This window comes from Onychomys torridus, chromosome 12, assembly GCF_903995425.1.
Source record: "Onychomys torridus chromosome 12, mOncTor1.1, whole genome shotgun sequence".
In the NCBI taxonomy this organism is placed as follows: Eukaryota; Metazoa; Chordata; class Mammalia; order Rodentia; family Cricetidae; genus Onychomys; species Onychomys torridus.
Window position 1 is genome coordinate 64,875,712 of NC_050454.1, and position 19,420 is coordinate 64,895,131.

The window sequence follows — 19,420 nt, forward strand, 5'->3', positions numbered from 1 at the left end:
GCAGAATTGCCTTTTACTCTTTGCTCAGTGGTCCATTGATAATGTTTTGAAAAATTAATAATGTTCTAACAGGAATGTTGATGTGGACACCATCCATTCCTGGTGATCAGATGGCTGTAGTGTCACATGCATTAACTAGGTTCTAGAGGTTCTGGGAAGGTTCCTGTTCACCAGCAGTTAGGATCTGGAACACCCAAGGACCCTGCATGTTTCTTACGCTAATTCCTTCCCACGCTTGGGCCCCATACTCCCTTCCCCTTTTCAGTCTCTGGATGCCAGTAACAGCTTATCTGTCCCCGTGTGAAGCTTTGTCCTTTCAAAACCGTTGTGTAAACGGGACGGTGCAGTGTTATGTACCCTGTTAGGGTCGCCTTTTTCACACTTAGGATAATTCCCTTGATAGTATTCAAATTTCTTGTACCAATAGTTTATTCTGTGTTGCTCATGAATACTTTAATAGTTACATCTTAATTTTCCCTTTTAAAACCTTTTCATCCTTTGAAGGAACTGAGATTAGTTTCAGTTTTTATCTGCTACAGATAAAAGTTGATATAGGTTTTTTTTTTTTTTTTGGTGAAAGTAAGTTCATTAATTAGGGATAAAAAAATGGAAGTGCAATTTCTGGTCATAAGGTCATTTTGCACATTTAGTTTGATAAGAAACTACCTAGTGATTTTTTAAAGTGGGTGTCCATTTGATATTGTTCCCAGTATTGGAAACGACTCAGTTTCATTGTTCTTGAAGAATTCGGTGGTGTTTATTATAGCAGTTTCAAGCTAAATGCTGTAAAGTTAGCATGTTTTAGAAGAGTCCTAGTATTTTGGTCAGTTTGATAGTAACTCAAAGTTTTAAGTGTAATTTGTATTTTGAACCCAGGGTGAACGTTCTTTGCACATGGCAGGCTCTTTCTGCCCCAGCCTTGCAAATATAGTCTCAGTATAAATGCACAGGTGTCTGCCCAAAGGCGCTGCGGCTGCCCAGAACTCCTGAGTCTTTGCTGAAGCAGTACAGGGCAGAGATTTAGAACCTTTGCAATCTGGATCATTAAAAATTTTATTGTTTAAAATATTTAACACAAGACAGTGCTTTCCATTTTTTAAAGATTTGTTTTATTTTTATTTTTTAGGTGTGTGTGTGTGTGTGTGTGTGTGTGAGTATGTGTGTGATGTGAGTGCAGAGGCACCTGATCCCCAGAACTGGAGTTACAGGCAGTTGTGAACCTTCCTCATGGAACCTTCCAAGAACCAAACTCAGGCTTCTCTGCAAGAGCAGCAAGTGCCCATGATCTCTGACCTCTCTCTCTAGACAATACTTTGGTTTATTGTGCTGTTTGGATAGTTAAGATATTTTTAAAAGTACTTTTCATTTTTAAAAATGCCACTCTATAGTTTATTACTGTTCACATTGTTTGGCCTTTGGGAGCTGCGCTAACCTCAGACACCTGGCAGAGCCATAGCAGGGCTGTGGGTGGGTCTGTCCTGCTTTATTTCATAAACGACTTATTTTCACACAGGGAAATCATGGTGATGTCTTAATGAGTAAACTGTGTTGAAGTGGAGTTTCTGAAGTGGAGGTTTAGTCCTGGTGAATGGAGTGGGGTTCCGCTTTACCAGTCTCCCTTGGTTGTGTGTTTCGTAGAGGGCGAACTTCTCTTACAAATTAAAGGGCCCATTTGGTTATCACAGAGAAGCTGGCGTCTCCCTGTTGCTTTTCTACCGTTCTCATGGCTAGACAGCTGTTAAATGACGTGTTTGTTTAATCTTGTGTATTAACAGGTGACAGTTAAAGGATTTGAACCTTTAATTCAGTTTGCCTACACTGCCAAACTCATTTTAAGTAAGGACAATGTTGAGGAGGTGTGCAAGTGTGTGGAGTTTCTGAGCGTGCACAATATCGAGGAAGCCTGCTTTCAGTTTCTCAAGTTTAAGTTCTTGGACTCCACTGAAGAGCAGCAAGAATGTGCAAGAAGAAAATGCTTCTCCTCACACTGTCAGAAAGCAGACTTTAAAATTTCACTTTCAGACCAGAAAGATGTAGAAATCGATGAAGCAGAGGAGTTCTTGGAAAAGAAAAATGTTCAGACTCCTCAGTGTGACCCCCAAAGGTGTCAGGGCGATGTGAAAACATTGCCCTCTTGCCAGGACAGTGCCAGCCAGACGTGCCAGTCCATGTGCCTGGAAAAGGATGGAGCCCTGGTGTTGCCATCTTTATGCCCCAAATACAGAAAATTCCAGAAAGCGTTTGGAACTGACAAGATCCGTACTCTAGAATCGGGCATCAAAGATGTCCATGCTGCTTCTGTCCAACCAAATGAGACGTCTGAACTTGAGTGTTTAGGGGGAGCACAAGGCTGTGCAGATCTACAAGTGATTTTAAAATGTGAAGGGACGAAGCCAGCCATGGAGAGTGAGGAGACAAAGCGCAATGACCCCACTTCCCAGTGCCCCGCAGAGCAGACAGAAGCGGCTTCTTTCCCTCACAATCCTGCAGATCCTCATGGGTTCTATTCCCTCTCACTGTTACACACATATGACCAGTCTGGTGACTTGGGCTTGGCTGGGATGCAAAGTAAAACAGTGAAAACAGAAAAGCCTTTGTCAGGTCCAGATGCCCAGGAAGAGAAGCCGTTTGGTGAAAATCAGGATTTGTACCTGAAACCTGACACGGGCCCCAAAGAAGACAGCAGCAGCCTTGCATCCGGTGATCGGAGTAGCGTGGAGCGGGAGGTGGCGGAGCACCTGGCCAAAGGCTTCTGGAGTGACATTTGCAGCACGGACTCGACCTGCCAAATGCAGCTGTCACCTGCTGCGGCCAAAGAGGGCTCAGAACAGGGCTACCCGCAGAGGCGGTCCGAGTGTCCCTGGTTGGGTATCAGGATCAGCGAGAGCCCAGAGCCAGGCCAGCGAACTTTCGCAACCCTCAGTTCCGTCAACTGCCCTTTCATAAGCACTCTGAGTTCCGAAGCCTGCTCCAGCAGCTTGGAGATGGGAACCTACGATTACGTCACGGAGCCCCAGCAGGAGCCTTGTCCATACACTTGTGTGATTAGCTTGGGTGATGACTCAGAGACAGACACAGAAGGAGACAGTGAGTCCTGTTCCGCCAGGGAGCAGGAATGCGAGGTGAGTGGAAGTGTGCTCTCACTGTTCAGGCAGCCATGTGTCAAGAGGTACATGTGTGCCCGGCGCAGGGAGGGAGGAAGGCGGACACCACGTGACCCATGCCGGAGTGGTGGTATGGAATGCATGGAGTTTGAAAAACTGCCATGTGCATGTATGTCACATTGGGTGTGTGTATAGATCCTGGAGGACACCTCCACACAGGCTGAGTAACTTTGTAATCAGATGCCTGTAGGGAGAAAGGATAGCAGTTCTGGCATTGGTGGTTAATGGTAACTTTTGTATGAAAGCATCACATAGTCTGTAGCCCCAGCGTGTCAAACCTGAGGACAGTCTGTGGTATGTGAGCCATGGTTGGCTGTGAGGAGCTGCAGGCTTGTGGTATGTAGGGCGAGTTTTCTTAGACTTAATTTTTCATGGCTATTGCTTGTATTTATTATTTTGTTTTCTTTTTCTTTAGCCATTTTAGGCATTAGTTTAATGAATATCTTAATAATTCAGCATGAGTTACATGTACCTACTGACTTATGTTAGCCATATCAAGCTTGACCTGTGCATTTGGTGTGTATAAATTTCTATTTACTACTTAATACCTGTTTTGTGTAAGATTCTGCTTCAGTAATAGTAAGTAGGGAGTCTAGCATTAGGAATTAGGTTTCTTTAGTTTGCCAAAGTCTCTTACAGTGGCAATTCTCACCTGGCTTTTCTAAGTCATTTTTAATCATACTCTTTGCTTTTTGTGTGCTGTATTTGCTTTTTAACTTTGGATAACACGCGGCCTGTCCTTGGAAGGGTTCCTAAGTGCACAGCACTGTGTTGGCTCTAGCCGTTGTATTAACACTGCATTAATACCCAGGCATATCACTGAACACTTGGGTCCCATTTCCCCACTCCCAGTCTGTGGCTCACCATTCCCCTGTTGCTCTAGGTTGCTGTGACAGTTACTGCCTGGAGTAGGTGAGATAATGTAGGGTGCACTCTCCAGAATTCGGTTTATTTTACTTAGTATACTAGTCTTCAAATAGCAGGCTTTCTTTTTTATAAGGCTGAATAATATTTCACACTGTACATGTATGCCACATTTTCTTTGTCCAATCACTTGTGTGTGGATGTTCAGGCAGTCTGTCCGTCTTGGCCATTGTGAGAGAGAATGTTGTGGTGAGTTTAGAAAGGCAAACATCACTTGGAGACCATTTCAGTTCATTTGTGCAAACACTTGTGAGTAGGATGACGAACTCCATGGCATGCACACAGTTTTCATTTTCTCCAAAGCCTGATGCTGGTTTTCATAGTAGCTTACTGATTCCCCCCGCCATGTACAAAGGACCCATTTCTCCATGTCCCATTCTTCATTGTATATTTCCCTTTGTAGTAATTAGAGGGTGTTAATCCTCTGGCTTTGGTAGAATGTGGATTGTAAGGCCATGGGGATCAGTCCTTAGATCCACCAAAACAGGCAGATGAGAAAATAGTCCTAATAGTCCATTGGCAAGTGGGATGTCTAGCTTTTGCAGTAAGTCGTATGAAATTTTCTGAAGCGCTACAGCAATGTCTAGCATAATTATTCCAGTACTGTTTAGTGTCATTGCTATGTGGTAATATTTAAAGAAAAATGGGTTTTATTTGGGGAAATGAGGAGCACATATTAAAAATACTTTAGGTAGAAACTGGAAGAAGTTACTAACATAGATAGTAAAGTCCGTATTAACATAAGAGTAGTAAGATCACTTCCAATTTGAATGCAGCGCTGTGTGATGGGTATGTCTCATTTGCTGATGTGTATGACTCCTAACTGCTTTCCCAGACCAGGAGTTGTCAGTTTGAACTGTTAGTTCTTATGGGGTGGATTATATAGAAATTGGAAAACAGAGGCCTATTCTTTAAGGATTTATTCTAATTAGGTACATATGTGTATGGCTGTGTGGGTATGTGCATATGTGTGCTGGTACTCACAGAGAGCAGAGGGTAGGATCTCTCTGAAGCTGGAGTCAGGAGGCAGTAGTGAACTCCCTGACATGGTGGCTGGGCATAGAACTCAGCTTTTCTGCAGGGGCAGTAAGCACTTGGAACCTCTGCATCCCTCCAGCTCCAAGGTCTGTGGTTTTTTTTGGTATTGTCTTAAACCCCCTCAAAAATATAATGCATGTCTTCATCTGTAGCTAACGTGTAATACATGTCTTCATTGTAGTCCTAATGTTTATTTCACATCCTAGGTAAAGCTGCCATTTAATGCTCAACGAATCATTTCGCTCTCCCGGAATGATTTCCAGTCCCTGTTGAAGATGCACAAGCTGACCCCAGAGCAGCTGGACTGTATCCATGATATCCGCAGAAGGAGTAAGAACAGAATCGCCGCGCAGCGCTGTCGCAAGAGGAAACTTGACTGTATTCAGAACCTGGAGTCAGAGATTGAGAAGCTGGTGAGTGGGTGGGTTTCTTGATATTATTAAATCCCAGCTCTCTGATTTTATAGAATAAATAGTTATTGAAATCCCAAATACCATTTTTAAGAGAGATTGAGGTGTGCAGAAAGACTAGAAGATTCAGAACAAGGTTTTCATTGACTATTTGATTATGTATGCATTCTACATTTCTAGCATGGTGTACTCAAATGTGGAGGTGGGGAGCTCTTTCTGGGTAGGTTTTTCTTTTTTTTTAAATGATTTTTCAATTTAATGACTTCTTTCTAATCCTTAGTGGTTGGATAAAGATTAAAGTAATTATACAGTACTTTATGATGTTTGATGTCTATAAAAGCTTGTTTTCCAGTTGAGTAGAACTATGGACCTGAATTACCTGTTTGGGTTGATACCAAAACCAAGCAGATGAGCCAGTGTCTCTGTGCCAAGGGAAAAATCCCGAGGTGAAGTTGTGGTTTAGATAGAAACCTAGGAGATACAGCAAGCTCTTCGGCGTGAGGAGTGTTTGCTTATCGGACCTGTCTCTTCCAGCATCAAAACGTGAATTAATTGCAAGATATATTAGTTTGTTCCCATTTCTCTTTCCCTCCTGTGGTTGGTGGAAGTAGTGTGTGAGAGGAAACTATGGTACCAGGCCAGCTGAGGGCTACCTTGGGGCCAGGCACCAGGGCAGCAGCCTAGAGGCAATCAACAGAGTCCTCAAATACTCAGTTTTGTGTCTTTGCTAATCATGGGTGGAAGTTTAAAGTTGTGTTTATAACTGGTCTTCAAGCATGAATGTTTGTAGCTCTGAGTGAGACTAGAAACAGTATAATGGAAAAGATGGCTTTGTGGTTTTCAGAGTAGTAATACAATTTTTATTATGTGCATACTATGCATGTACTTTAGGGAAAGGGTACAGTCTAACTAAAAAGGTGAAGGAGAAATCGGATGAGAATACAGAGCGACTGGAGTCCCTAGGACCACAGAACAGCGTCACACAGCCAGCTGGCCTACGCATACCTTTCTGCACTGTAATTGTTCATTCTCCCACTTCAGTGCTCAGCTTCTCTGGATGGATGAGTTTATAGAGTGTTGCTTGTTGTTGTTACTGTAACAGCTGCATTTCACACGCTGGTCCACAAGCAAGTCTTTGAAGCTGGCGTAAGATGGAACTACAGCGCTTTCTGCTGCTCCCCCCCCCCCCAAGTGATCATAATTGATAGTCCTCTGTAGCATTTACCTGGTTTTCTCACTCTCCTAAAAATAAACAAGGCTGATGAAGATTTACTTTGTTTTATGCACAGGGAATGTCCTGTGTGTTTGAAAGTAGCTTGGCGATTCTCTGTTGCCTGGCTCAAAGGTTCCATATTTGGGGTCCGATGCAGAAAGTGGGTTGCTGGACCATGTATCTGGGGTGATGAGGAGGATAGGAGATGCAGTCTAAAGTGTGGATGTGGGTGGGATAATGTTACTTCCCACTTTATAGTTAAGATGCTCATTTGTGAAGAGCAAATGGATTAATGTGTCAGAAGAACTCCCAACAAGTACTACTGTAGAGTTAGTATTTCCTGGTACTGCCATATCATCACTTACTTATATTCGGTTTTCTCAGCCTCTGTTGGCTTCCTTCCTGATGTCTTCTAACTGTCGTCTGAGTTCACATTCTATTGCTGTGATAAACACCACAACCACAAGCAACTTGAGGAGGAAAGGGCTCATTTGGCTTATACTTCCACATCATAGTCTATTATCAGGAGAAGCCAGGGCAGGAACTCAAGAACTTGGAAGCAGGAGCTGAGGCAGAGGAGACCGGTGGCACCGCCCACAATGGGTGGGGTTCTTCCACATCAATCACTAATCAAGAAAATGCCTCACAGGCTTGCCTATGAGCCAGTCTCTCAGTTGAGGTCTGTTCTTCTGGGATGACGATAGTTTGTGTCAAATTGACAAAAACCTAACCAGCACAGCTGTGAACTCCAGTAGGACCTCCTCCCCTTCCTTCTTCTCAGCTCAGAAGGTCTCCTTTCATCTGGTCAGCAGAAAGAGCCTTGCTTTCCAGTGCAAGGCTGGTAGTCCCTCAGTTCTGTGAACTCAGAAGCCCAAAAGGCTGGTTTCCCATTTACCTGTTGTGTTGATTTGGACTCTGGCTAGGAACCAAGAAGCATCTGAAGAGGGGATGGAGTAACCTTTGTGGTGGAGGCCAGAGAAAGGAGCCAGGTCTTGTGAATAGTGTAGAACCAGAACCCGCAACGCCTCCAGGAACCCAGGAGTGGCTTGCTCCCAGCTCCCAAGCTAGTAAGTTGTCTCAGTGAGGAAAGAGCATGGTGCCAAGCCCGACAGCTTGAGTTTAATCCATGGGACCCACGTGGTGGATCAGGAGGATTCTCACACACTGCTCTCTGATCACCACATGTGCATGTCACGTGACCCCCTCCAAGTAAATAAACGTAATAGTAATAAAAAAAGCGCCCCCCACCCTGGAGTGCTTCCCTCACAGAGATGAGTGTTCATTACCCACTCATCTGCAAATAGGATGGAGTCCTGAGACAAGCACACCACTTTGCACCGATTTCTGCAGGGTGAGCCTTCTCAGCAGAGCCTCGGCAGGGCCTCAGGGGGGCCTCAGGAGGAGTCCGGCAGACCTGGTGCTCTTACAGCAGGGGGCAGGTCTGTGTGTGTCACACCCCTGAAGACCCTCCAGAGGGGCAAAATGTGGAGGTGTCATCGGGGACACTGCACTGATGCAGGCTGGGCCAGTGTATGTGTCTTAGTTCTTAGTGAAACACTTTAAGAAGTAAAGGAAAAATGGAAATAGAGAAAGGCTAAGGACAGAGAAAATACTTCAGTATAGCTGCACAGTATCTGTACTTATTTTAGGCCCAAGCCCGGAACTCCCTGTCATCACCATTTGACTTTGTTTTTTTTCTGTGTTGTAAGCTAAGCGTTATTTCAAAAGAGTCAAAAGTTAAAAAAATTTAAAGTATAAAGGAAACAATTTGTAATAAACTAAGTGTATTACTGAAGAAAAAACCTAACATTGAAACATTTGACATAGCGTGAATGTGTAGTTGCAGGGGCCCTGGAGTACGCACACCGTTCCCAATGCAGTACTGTTCTCAGGCCTTTCACCCGCCCGCCCTCCCACCCAGAGCCTGGAAGCTCCACTCTGCAAGGCCCGTGCAAGTGTGCGTTCTTAATCTTCTGAGCCATATCTTCAGTTTGCCCGTCTCGTGTTTAGATAAGTGCTGCTTACGGCTTTGGTAAGGAACGTGCTGTTCAGGTTTGTAGCCCGGGAGCTAACAGGCCATATCTCAGCCCAGGTGTGTTGCAGGTGGCACCATTTAGATGTTTGTACAGTGGCCCAGTTGCCTCTTAAGACACGTCTTAGAACACGTTCCTGTCAAAGACCACACATGACTATCATCTTAAGGAGTTAGGTTGCGTTTTCTGGTTGGGGTACTTAGACATCATCCCCCCTCTTCCCCCGTATTGAACCCAGGGCCTTGTGCATGTTAAAAGTAAGCACCGAACTGTTGCCACCCCCGTTTTGAAAAAGTCTGGAGGTCGAGTCTCACTTAAGTTTCCTAGGTTGGCTTTGAACTCCTGATCCTCCTTTGTTTGGAGGGTGCGGATAATAAATGCTATGAAGTGATTATGTTGGATTCCTTTAATTTACTACTTATCATCTATTCTGACTTGCCATGGTAAATTTGCATTTTAAAATTGGAATGAAATGGAAACACCAGTTAACCGCTGCAGATGTGGCGGTGTAAGAGCTGCTTGGAGTGAGAGGAATAGACCAAAGATTCTGGAGTCTGGGCACAAGTCATCTTCTGTGGGACAGTCTTATTTTTGAAATTGTGTTTGCCGGGTAGTGGTGGCGCACGCCTTTAATCCCAGCACTCGGGAGGCAGAGCCAGGCGGATCTCTGTGAGTTCGAGGCCAGCCTGGGCTACAGAGTGAGTTCCAGGAAAGGTGCAAAGCTACACAGAGAAACCCTGTCTCAAAGAACCAAAAAAAAAAAAAAAAAAGTGTGTGTATGCGTGTGTGTGTGTGTGTGTGTGTGTGTGCATGCACATACACATGCATGTGTGTTTGCTGTGTGTGCCCCTGTGTTCATGAGAGGAAGATATCAGGTGCCCTTCTCCATTGCCCTCTGCCTTTTCCCCTGGAGATGGGGTCTTTCCCCAGCCCTGCAGCTCGTCCTTTTGCTGCTAGACTGACTGACACAAGCCTCAATACTCCTCCCTCCTCCCTCCACCGTCCTGCCTCCACCTTCCTCCCTCCTCCCTCTGACCTTGGCACTGGGCCCACAGCTGTGTATGACCACACTTAGCTTTTCGTGAGTTTTCTGGGGATTCGAACTCATGTCTTTATACTTAGGCAACAAGCATTCTTGACCCACTGAGCCATCTCCCCAGACTCTTCTTGGATTTTCTTAATGAATGGAGTCATTTCTTATTTAGTGGGGCAGGAGGAATGTGATATGGAGGGATCAGATCATATAGATAGATATTTGTATGAAGATACAGAAATTACATAGTATTTATGATCTTCGTGCCATCTCTAAGCAATGGTTCCTGTTTGTGGGAGGAAACCCAGATGGTCACTGTTAAAGTTAACCTTTCCTAATTTAGAAGACCAACACCGCTTGGCATTTTTCTGTTGCTGTTTAGAATGGCTTCATCTCAGCTTTGATAGAAGAACCAGGGGGTTCTCATCTTCTTCCGGGGTCTTTGTTTTTGTCTCCATTAAGATGAGCTTCTGAGGGGGTCCAAAGAAGAGAGGGTACAAATGTACTTTTTCTCAGGTATAGAAGTCAGTGCTGTTCTTGTGCCCTGACACTTGATTATATCTGAAGCCTGTAGCTGACAGATTCTGTGGAAGGAAGTGGCTGAATGTAGACCTCCGTACACACAAGTGTGCCCATGTTCATTCTTGACATGTTCTTATTTTTACTTTGAAACAAACCAAGAAAGCTGAACATATTGGAGAATTACTTTGCATTATAAAAATTTATATTGTATTTACAACAAAGGAATTCCTTTTTAAAAAGTTATATAATCTTAATATTTTGAAAAAACAACTAATAATTGAATTCTCACATGCTTTTTGTCTGAAGCTGTAATAGTACTTGTTCATCCAGCAAAGCTCTTACTACCTGTAAAACTGTTGTTGTGCCCGAGGGGACATACACTATTACAGTGAGAAATGATCGCTGTGAATACCTCATCTCCATGTTCCCCAGCATCTCCTGCTTTCCAGAACCTGCCGTTGAGCAGAGAGGAGACAGAGGTGGCCCCTGGTTCAGACAGGAGTCATAGAGTTTTCATAGGTGAAACCTTTGGCCGGCTGCTAACATTTATTTACTCTTACTTTACAAGCAGCTTGATGATGTGGTTGCGGCTCATTCTAGGTCAGAAGTGAAATGGTGGAAGGGGAGGCGGGAGGCGGGTGGGAAGGGGCATGCTGTTAGCGTGGTACCTGATGTGAGCAGAAGGGACGGAGCGGGAAGACTGGAAAACATTTTGTGGTGGACTTTCTTGTAGAGATTTAAAAAACCACACTAACGAAAACAATAAACTCAGATTAACCCCTTTACTTCTTATAGTATAGAAACTCGCTTCCCAACCATCTTATCTATGGATATGCTAAAGTCTTCCTCCTTTACTAACTCACTGTATGGGTTATATAGCTGAGGTGGCATATTTAAAAACATTCACCATAATCTTGGGCTCATAGTCACAGGAAAGCAGGCATTAGCTGAATCTCTTTTTTTATATTTTTTTTATTAAAATTTTTTCCATTTTACATACCAACCCCAGTTCCCTCTCCCTCCCCTTCTCCCGCCTCCTCACCTCCCTCCTGCTGTATCCCCATCCACTCCTCAGAGTGGGTAAGGTCTCCCATGGTAGTCAACAAAGTCTGGCATACCAAGTTGAAGGAGAGCCTAGCCCCTCCCCATTGTGTCAAGGCTGAGCAAGGTATCCCACCACAGGGAATGGGCTCCAAAAAGCTAGTTCATGTTCCTGGGATAAGTCCTGGTCCTGCTGCCAGGGACCCCACTAACAGATCAAGCCACATAGCTGTCACCCACATTCAGCGGGTCTAGTTCAGTCCCATGCAGGTTCCCGAGCTGTCAGTCTAGAGTCAGTGAGCTCCAACTAGGACCGGGTCAGCTGTCTCTGTGGGTTTCCCCATCATGTTCTTGACCCCCTCTTCTTCTTCTTCTTTTTTTTTTCTTTTGAATGTTGAACATTATTTATTGAAGGAGGGAGGAGGTCTTAAATATAGGCTTACAGCACAATGGGGGAACCCCAGATGGCAGAAGTTGACTTTTGATTTTTCTTTTTTTGAGCTGAGGGTTGAACCCTGGGCCTTGCACTTGCTAGGCAATCGCTCTACCATTGAGCTAAACATCCCCCCCCCCCATGTTTTACAATCTTGCATCTAAGCTGTTAACGCCCAATATGCTGGATACACAGACAAGGAGCTTCCCTTAAGCATTCAGGAGGGTGGAATCTCACAGGGAATTAGTATAGGGAGGATATCAAGGTCAAGGTCATCAAGCTATGCAACAGTTACCCAAAACAGGGGCCAGAAACTATAGGTCCCCCCCCCCCCCCCCGCTTTACCAAAAAATGAGCTTCTGACTTAGGTTGCATGGGATGTCAGCAGGTCACCTTACCTGTCATGGAGACACCTGTCTAGGCCACACAGGTGCTCTGGCTTAGGTTGGTGACTGCCCTCCAGACATTACCCGTCTCTGAATACTCATTATCATACAGGCTCAATTGTGTGAGAGCTGAAGAGGTAACTGTTGCCAAAGATCTCTAAGTGGTGCTGGGCTTGCAATCTGTGTGTTCAACAAAGAAAAGACCAACAGAAATCTTTTTTTTTTTTTTTTTTTTTGGTTTTTTGAGACAGGGTTTCTCTGTGTAGCTTTGCGCCTTTGCTGGAACTTACTTGGTAGCCCAGGCTGGCCTCGAACTCACAGAGATCCGCCTGGCTTTGCCTCCCAAGTGCTGGGATTAAAGGCATACGCCACCACCACCCCGGCTCCAACAGAAGTCTTAACCCACCCATAGCCGGTAGGTTAAAGGCAACTGAGCCATTCCCTTCCTTAACGAGGTATCCCGAGAACAAATGGAACTTGAGTTTGTAAATTTATAGTTTTCAAGACCAATTGAAATGTATATAACTATTGATTTAAATTTGTCATGCCCAATAGAATGAAAGATTAATTAACTGTGGTAGCTACTTTTGCTGCCAGGGTCTCCACTGTGCATTAGCTGAATCTTACAGTGGAGTGAGTCTTAGGGGATAAATTAAGAACTCCATGTTGGTGTCTGCACAGTGTCAAGGTCACACTTTTCCACAGTTCAAATTCCAACACTCAGAACAGTGAGTTTGTCTTAGCATCTTGGCTAGAAGCCAGTCAAATCTGATAACCAGCTATAAATAGTTTCCCCGTACTTTCTGCCTTATTTGACATTTCAGTGTTTTATTTAAAAGTATAAAGATGTTTAATGATGGGTGCTAACTCCACACGCACTGGAGCACTTGTGTGCACACCTGTATTATCTTCCTGGAATGTGAAAAGTTATGAATTCCAACATCGGTCTGTCTGTAGGAGTTTTGGATGAAGGGTCATGAGCTTTTGGTATTTTACATGCATGTGTGTGTTCAATTTTAAATTTCACATATTCCTGGTACATGGTACTACACTATACAACGTGAGGGCGCTGTCATACAAGTGCATATTATACACTGAATACGTTCCCCTCTCTCACCCCTCCTCATTGAGTCTCCTTTGTTTCTCTAGGCTTGCTTTGTTTCTGCTTTCATATCATATGTGATTTTCATGTATCTTGTCTAACAATCTGGGACCTACATGCGAGGGAGGACATTTGTGTTTCAAACACTGGTGTAATCTCTTGTGTAATATTAGAGGGACCAGCCTTAATGTTATACATCCCAGGGGCTCAGGAGAGAGAACTACAAACGGCGAGGACTGTTTCTGGAAATAGAATCTCAGCACACAGAGCTCTAAGTGCAGTCATTTATTCTTCCAAATCTTCTTCTTCATCCTCCTGTGCCCTGGGAGTCCCAGTATATATACACTTATAAGCAATAATCCCTTGGCAGTGCAAAGCCAGGCTTCCAAGGTCAAATGGAGGGGTGATAAGACTCACATAGAGGGGCAATAATTGTTAGTTATCATTTGCAACCCAAAAGGGAAGTGACTAATGAATTAACTAAAGGCTAAATTTGGGTAGTATCTAAGAAGATGGATCTTATGTGCTTCACTATAGTCTTAAACATGATTGGTAGAAAATGTTAAGAATCTATAAGTTGCTAGGTTAATGGGAGAAAATAAAACTGTCTTCTTTTTTTCCTGTGGCTCTTATCTGTCCAAGCTATCTGCCATTTTTCTGCAGGGTGGGGGAATGTGTGCTCGGTCACTAGGCAACCTGTGCACAGCTAGATGCCTCTGGTGATAGTTAAAGGGAGATCTGGAAATAGAGGAAAGATTTGGGAAAGGGAGTAGTTAAGCATTTAATTGGCACATCTGCCAGGCCTTCTCAAACAGGCAGTCTGGATGCTTAAGTCTGTTCTTAGAGAGTACAGAGGTGACTCTGATAAGGTACTTTCCTCCGTCTAGGGATGGACCTGGCCGGATGATGATAACTACAGGGAGGCTTGAACTGGGGTTCTGGCTGTGCATAGCTGTCAGCGCACAAGCTTATCTAAATAGTCCTTTAGTAGAGGGGAAATGGTGCCCAGTAAATGATGGAAAAGCTACAGTAATACACAAGAAACTCTAGCAGGAAGCGGCTGATAATCAAAAGCCAAATATCACCAGCTTGACCTCTGGAGGGCCCTTGGCTTCTTCCAGGTATCAGCTTTGTCATAATCAGCTGAAATCCTACTTTGTATATTTTTGTGGCTTATAGCATTAATCCACTTAATGTAAACTTCAGTTGCATCTATTTTCCTGCAAGTCACATGACTTCATTTCTCCATGGAGGAAAAAATTGAGTTGTGTATTTATGCCGCATCATCCCTTCCTCTGGTAGAACACCCCGTCAGTTCTGTGACTTAGCTGTTGTGAGTAGTGCTGTAAGTGAACACTGATGGGCAGGTGTCTCTGGGGTGAGTTCACATGCGTGTGTATTGGAGTTGATTGAAGGGAAGCATGCCACGTGAAGACATGGTAGATGCTGAATGTTTGATTGCCTTAGAAGTGTCGGTGGACCCAATAAACACGCGCCATTGTGTTCTCTCTCCCCTCTGCACAGCAAAGTGAAAAGGAGAGCTTGCTGAAGGAGCGAGATCACATCTTGTCAACGCTGGGTGAAACAAAGCAGAACCTGACGGGACTTTGCCAACAAGTGTGCAAGGAGGCCGCTTTGAGTCAAGAGCAGATCCAGATCCTCGCCAAGTACTCGGCCTCAGACTGCCCGCTCTCTTTTTTAATTTCCGAGAAAGGAAAAACTATTCCTGATGGTGAACTTGTTTTTCCTTCAGTTTTCAGCGTGTCTGACATGCCTCCAGCTGCACCACCTCCCCGTGGGGCAGGGAGCAGCAAGGCAGGCCAGGAACTGGTGCAAGAGTCCCCGGCGATGGCGCCAGCCACTGCAGCTGCCCCGGAGCAGGCCACACGGTTGGAACCCTGTCGGCAGAGTGGTGGGATCTCAGACTTCTGTCAGCAGATGACTGACAAGTGTACTACTGATGAGTAAACCACACGAGCACCCTTCAGCCCATGGATTTCCTGCTGAAGTGTTGGCATTGTCTCAAGAGCTGCACCTGGCCATGTCTTCTTGCTTAGTAGCCCTGCTTCCCCCGGTAGCTTCCTACTGAGGCAGTGTCTCTTTTGAGGTGACCCTGAGTTCTCCTTGATTTTCACAGGAGATATGACATGAGTTACCTCTTGGATGCTGAAAAATCACATGTGAAAATAGAGAGTAATAATCTCCCAGTATTCAAAAGCAACTACGACAGTGAAAAGTGCTGTATCCGTTTCAACAGCTCAAAGCATCTACATATGGTCTGCCTGGCCTGCGGAAGCTTGAGCATCTACCTTTCGGCAGTATACTGATAAAAAAGAAAAATTCTCCCCAAGCAGTGCGGTGGTGTCACTCATGAGCCTTCACCCCAAACTCCTGTAGACAGTAAGCTGATATCAGCACTGAGAGTGTTTGTGTAGAGCTGTAACGTGGAAAAGAAATCATCTTTGAACTCTAACGCTCCACTCCTCAGCTTCTACCAAAGTCCAGCATGGGCTGGACCTGGTGACCCCGGGGCTGCCTTGGCAGGCCTTAGTGAAGGGCCACAGCTGGCCTGAGCTGGAGGCCTCCTCTCCTCATTATTGACTAGAATTTCTGGCTGCACAAACAGTAGATAAATGTCATCTCCTCTGCAGTCTCTGCCATGTCTAGGCCAGATGGGAACTTTCTCTTCCCTTCTTGTCCCTTGGAGGAAGAACTGGGAGTTAGGCTGAACGGTGTGGGTGTGTACACGCTGGCCAGAACCATAGTTGCCACAGACCTGGAAAGCTGCACACTGTGAGAGGCTGAACATCATCTCGGCACAGGTCACCGATGCCCAAGAGGGCATTGGCATCCTAATGAAGACCTGAGGTGTGTAAAAAGCCTTGTTGGAGCAAACATTGATCTACAGCTCTGGGGCATTTGAAACCATGGAATTTGGTCGCAGTCCATGATGGGTTTGCATTTGAGAAGCAGATTGAATCCTTTTCTTTTTTCCCACCCCGTTTGGTGTGGTGTAACGGCACACACCTCACTTTGACTTGGACATTGAAAAGTCAGTCTTGTGCTTATTTTAATGCTGGTAGAAAATGAATTTATAATAATTTGAGCATCTGCCCCATCATTTTGCAGTGATTCTTAACCATTCTGGAATCTCACACACTGTAGACCTCAGCAGTGGAACCTGTACATATAGGTTCAATATCCCTCTTCAAGGAATGTGAAATGCCTTAAAATTGGAAATGTTCTGAGTACCGAGCTGATAGCAGATGTGGGGTATTCCAATCCTGATCTCATGAGGCAGGTTATAGTCAAAACAGGATATTCAAAATCTTCTGAGAGCTTCTTTAAGCTATATGTGTAAGGTACATAGGAAGTTCATTAAGACTTTGGGGGAGGATCTAATCCTCCAGCTATCTCATAACATGCTGTAGAAGTGGATATTTGACAATAGAGAAAAATCTGAAGTGTGAGGCACCTCCATTCTCAAGCACCTCTGACGAGGGAGTCTCTCAGGATGCTTCCAGAAGCATTTGTAGAGTCCTGTTTGAAAGTACATGGGACAGTCAATAGGACTTCATCTCTCCAAGTCACATATCTGAAAGAGACTTACCGTCACTGTCTGCTGCATCTAATGAGGGGGAGGGGCCACTCACACCAGAGAGCCACCTGAGTGTGGTAGCCAGTTGGTGGCAAGCTGACGTTTGCCGTGAGAAGATCCGGGGACCAGCATCAATATTTCATAATCTCACAGTTGTCAGATGATGCCCTTTTTTCTTGGAGTGCAGGGAGGGAGGAAGGATAGTGTGTATTTTCTCTTTGGAAGAGAAAATTAAATTGGAATTATTTTCTAGAAACTTTGAAGAGTCCACTCAGTTCTTCTGGGAGAGAGTGCTCACTGTGTGTTACAAAAGAGCTGTGTACATATGTATATGTCCCCACGCAGCTATTTGATACTTGTAATTTTAGATTTCAACTTAACATAAAATAATATGAGAACTTCTCTGGTTTACAAAGTGTAAAATCCTATACAAGCCAATGGAATCCTTGATTTCCTACCTCACTGTACACTCGGCTGTCCGCCATCGGTTTTTGTGTGTACATACGACAGACAATTTTTTGCTTTAAATGTAACTGTAAATGTTTGCTTTGGAACGTTACTTAACATTTTATGATAAAACCCAGCTCTCTCCTCAATTTAAAGACTTTTTTTAAAGACACTTGGTTTAAATTTCTCTCTACCTATAAACAGTTTAGCATTAAGGGTTAATTTTAATGGTGTTTGGTAATTGGCCAAGTGTAATATTTTTTAAAAGTTAGCATTACTTTTAACAGCCAGCATATAATACAAGTAACTACACTACCTCATACCTATGTGATTTTTCAAGTTGTATTAGATGGACAGGAAAGATTTTACCTTTGTCTTTTGGCCATAAGGTGGGTAAGTTTTCTGTATATTGCATAGCATTACACATTTATGCCTATTTTAACGTGAACTTTTAAAGACTTTTTTTTTCTAAGAAAATTTGTTTTAAGGCAATATTTTTTTTTGGGGGGGGGGTGCCGAAGACAAATGATAGGCTATGTGTACAACGTATGCCTTTTTCTTCACGCAGTGTTTTGACAATGTTTTTAGTTTGTGTTTTGCCTAGTCACACAATCATTGCTCCTGTTGTATGACCCAGCCTTCTCAATGCCTGGTGATTTTTTTTTAAGTTGTCATATCTGACTCAATACAATAATGTCATCTTAAATTTCTGCCCCTTCTTTGAATACTATAGCTACAAGCAAATAATTTGTTAACTTGTTATATTCAGAATAAATATGGATTATAACATTGGTGGTCCACCTGCAGGCTTTATAACAATTGACTGTAGCTCGATGCTTAGCCGGTTTTAAGTTAGGAATTCAGTATAAATGATACAGGGATAGTGGAGACGGCGTGGGGGCACTCAGCCACATTAACAACTTGGAAAAAAAGAGAAGCAAATGGCGATGTTACAGTGAATTCTCAGGTGAACCTTTCAGTTACAAAAACATCTATTTTGAATTTGTAAATATTTTAACTGTTTTATTAAGGCATGTACTAAACTATTCTTTGGCACCTGTTGGGTAGGATGAAATTTTAAAGCCATAATGGTAGAAAATGGCGTACTGATTGTAAAATAAACAGAAATAATAATATTGATTTTTTTGTATCTTTCATAATATAATTTTTCTAACTGCAATAAAACCACTGAACTTATATATTCATGTCCTATTAAGCCCATGTTTCATTAGAAGTACACTTTATAATATTTAATTTACATTTTCTTCCTAATATGCTTGTCTAAATGTGTCAAAATATAAGTGTTAGATGCTGATGGTAGACTGACAGTTAAATAAAGTTCCTAATACTGCTCTTAATTGTATAGAGTTGTACATTCCATGTCTCACTGCTCATGTGAACTTACGAATGTAATCTTTTGATCTGTTACTACAAGTAAGCTTATATGTCGGTAGGGGAGAATTTTTGATTAGTTGATTATCTTATGTCTGAAAAAAAGACCCCCAGTGCTCTGGTATTGAACACAGATTTTAGCCTTGCAGTTGGTTTACTTCATTTCAATGAATTAGGTGCGTGTAAAGGGTCTGAGGAGATTGGTTTGTTGGTAAAGTGCTTGCCATGGACCTGCGTTCAATCCCTAGAACCCATATAAGAAGTGTGGAGCATAGCCGTGGGTGCTTGAACCATGGGTGCTTAATGACAGCAGCATTGAGAGGCACAGAGTCTAGCAGATCCTTAGAGCTCTGACTGCCAGCCTGGCCTACTTGGTGAGTCCCAGGCCAGTGAGAGAGAGACACTGTGGTATCTTGAGGAATGACACCCTAGGTTATCCATGAAGCACGCACGCACGCACGCACGCACAGATTTCTCAAGTCTGTTGCTCCAGCAAGGCCTTGAGATCTGAGCTTTGAGCAGCTGCCTGGTTTTGAGGCCATCCAAGGGAGTAAAAAGTTAGCCTGAGATAGGTAATTAACATTTGAACCTGCAACATTCCAACTTCTAATCAGTCAGTCTGCAGACACAGCTACTTGCTGGGAATTCTCGTTGACACCCAGGAAGAGGAAGCCACTTCCCCTT

At 43.8% G+C, this 19,420-nt stretch overlaps 1 protein-coding gene across 2 annotated transcripts in view; it reads left to right on the plus strand.

The window, feature by feature from the left end:
* The window catches only part of Bach1 (BTB domain and CNC homolog 1), a 37,897-nt gene extending 19,195 nt beyond the window's left edge, over window positions 1-18,702 (plus strand). For both annotated transcript variants that reach the window (XM_036203782.1, XM_036203783.1), the window contains exons 3-5: window positions 1,776-3,122; window positions 5,333-5,539; window positions 14,824-18,702. In XM_036203782.1, coding sequence (XP_036059675.1) covers window positions 1,776-3,122; window positions 5,333-5,539; window positions 14,824-15,267 — 1,998 coding nt within the window. In that variant the 3' untranslated portion in view covers window positions 15,268-18,702. The remainder of the gene's footprint in view (window positions 1-1,775; window positions 3,123-5,332; window positions 5,540-14,823) is intronic.
* Window positions 18,703-19,420: the final 718 nt, after the last annotated feature.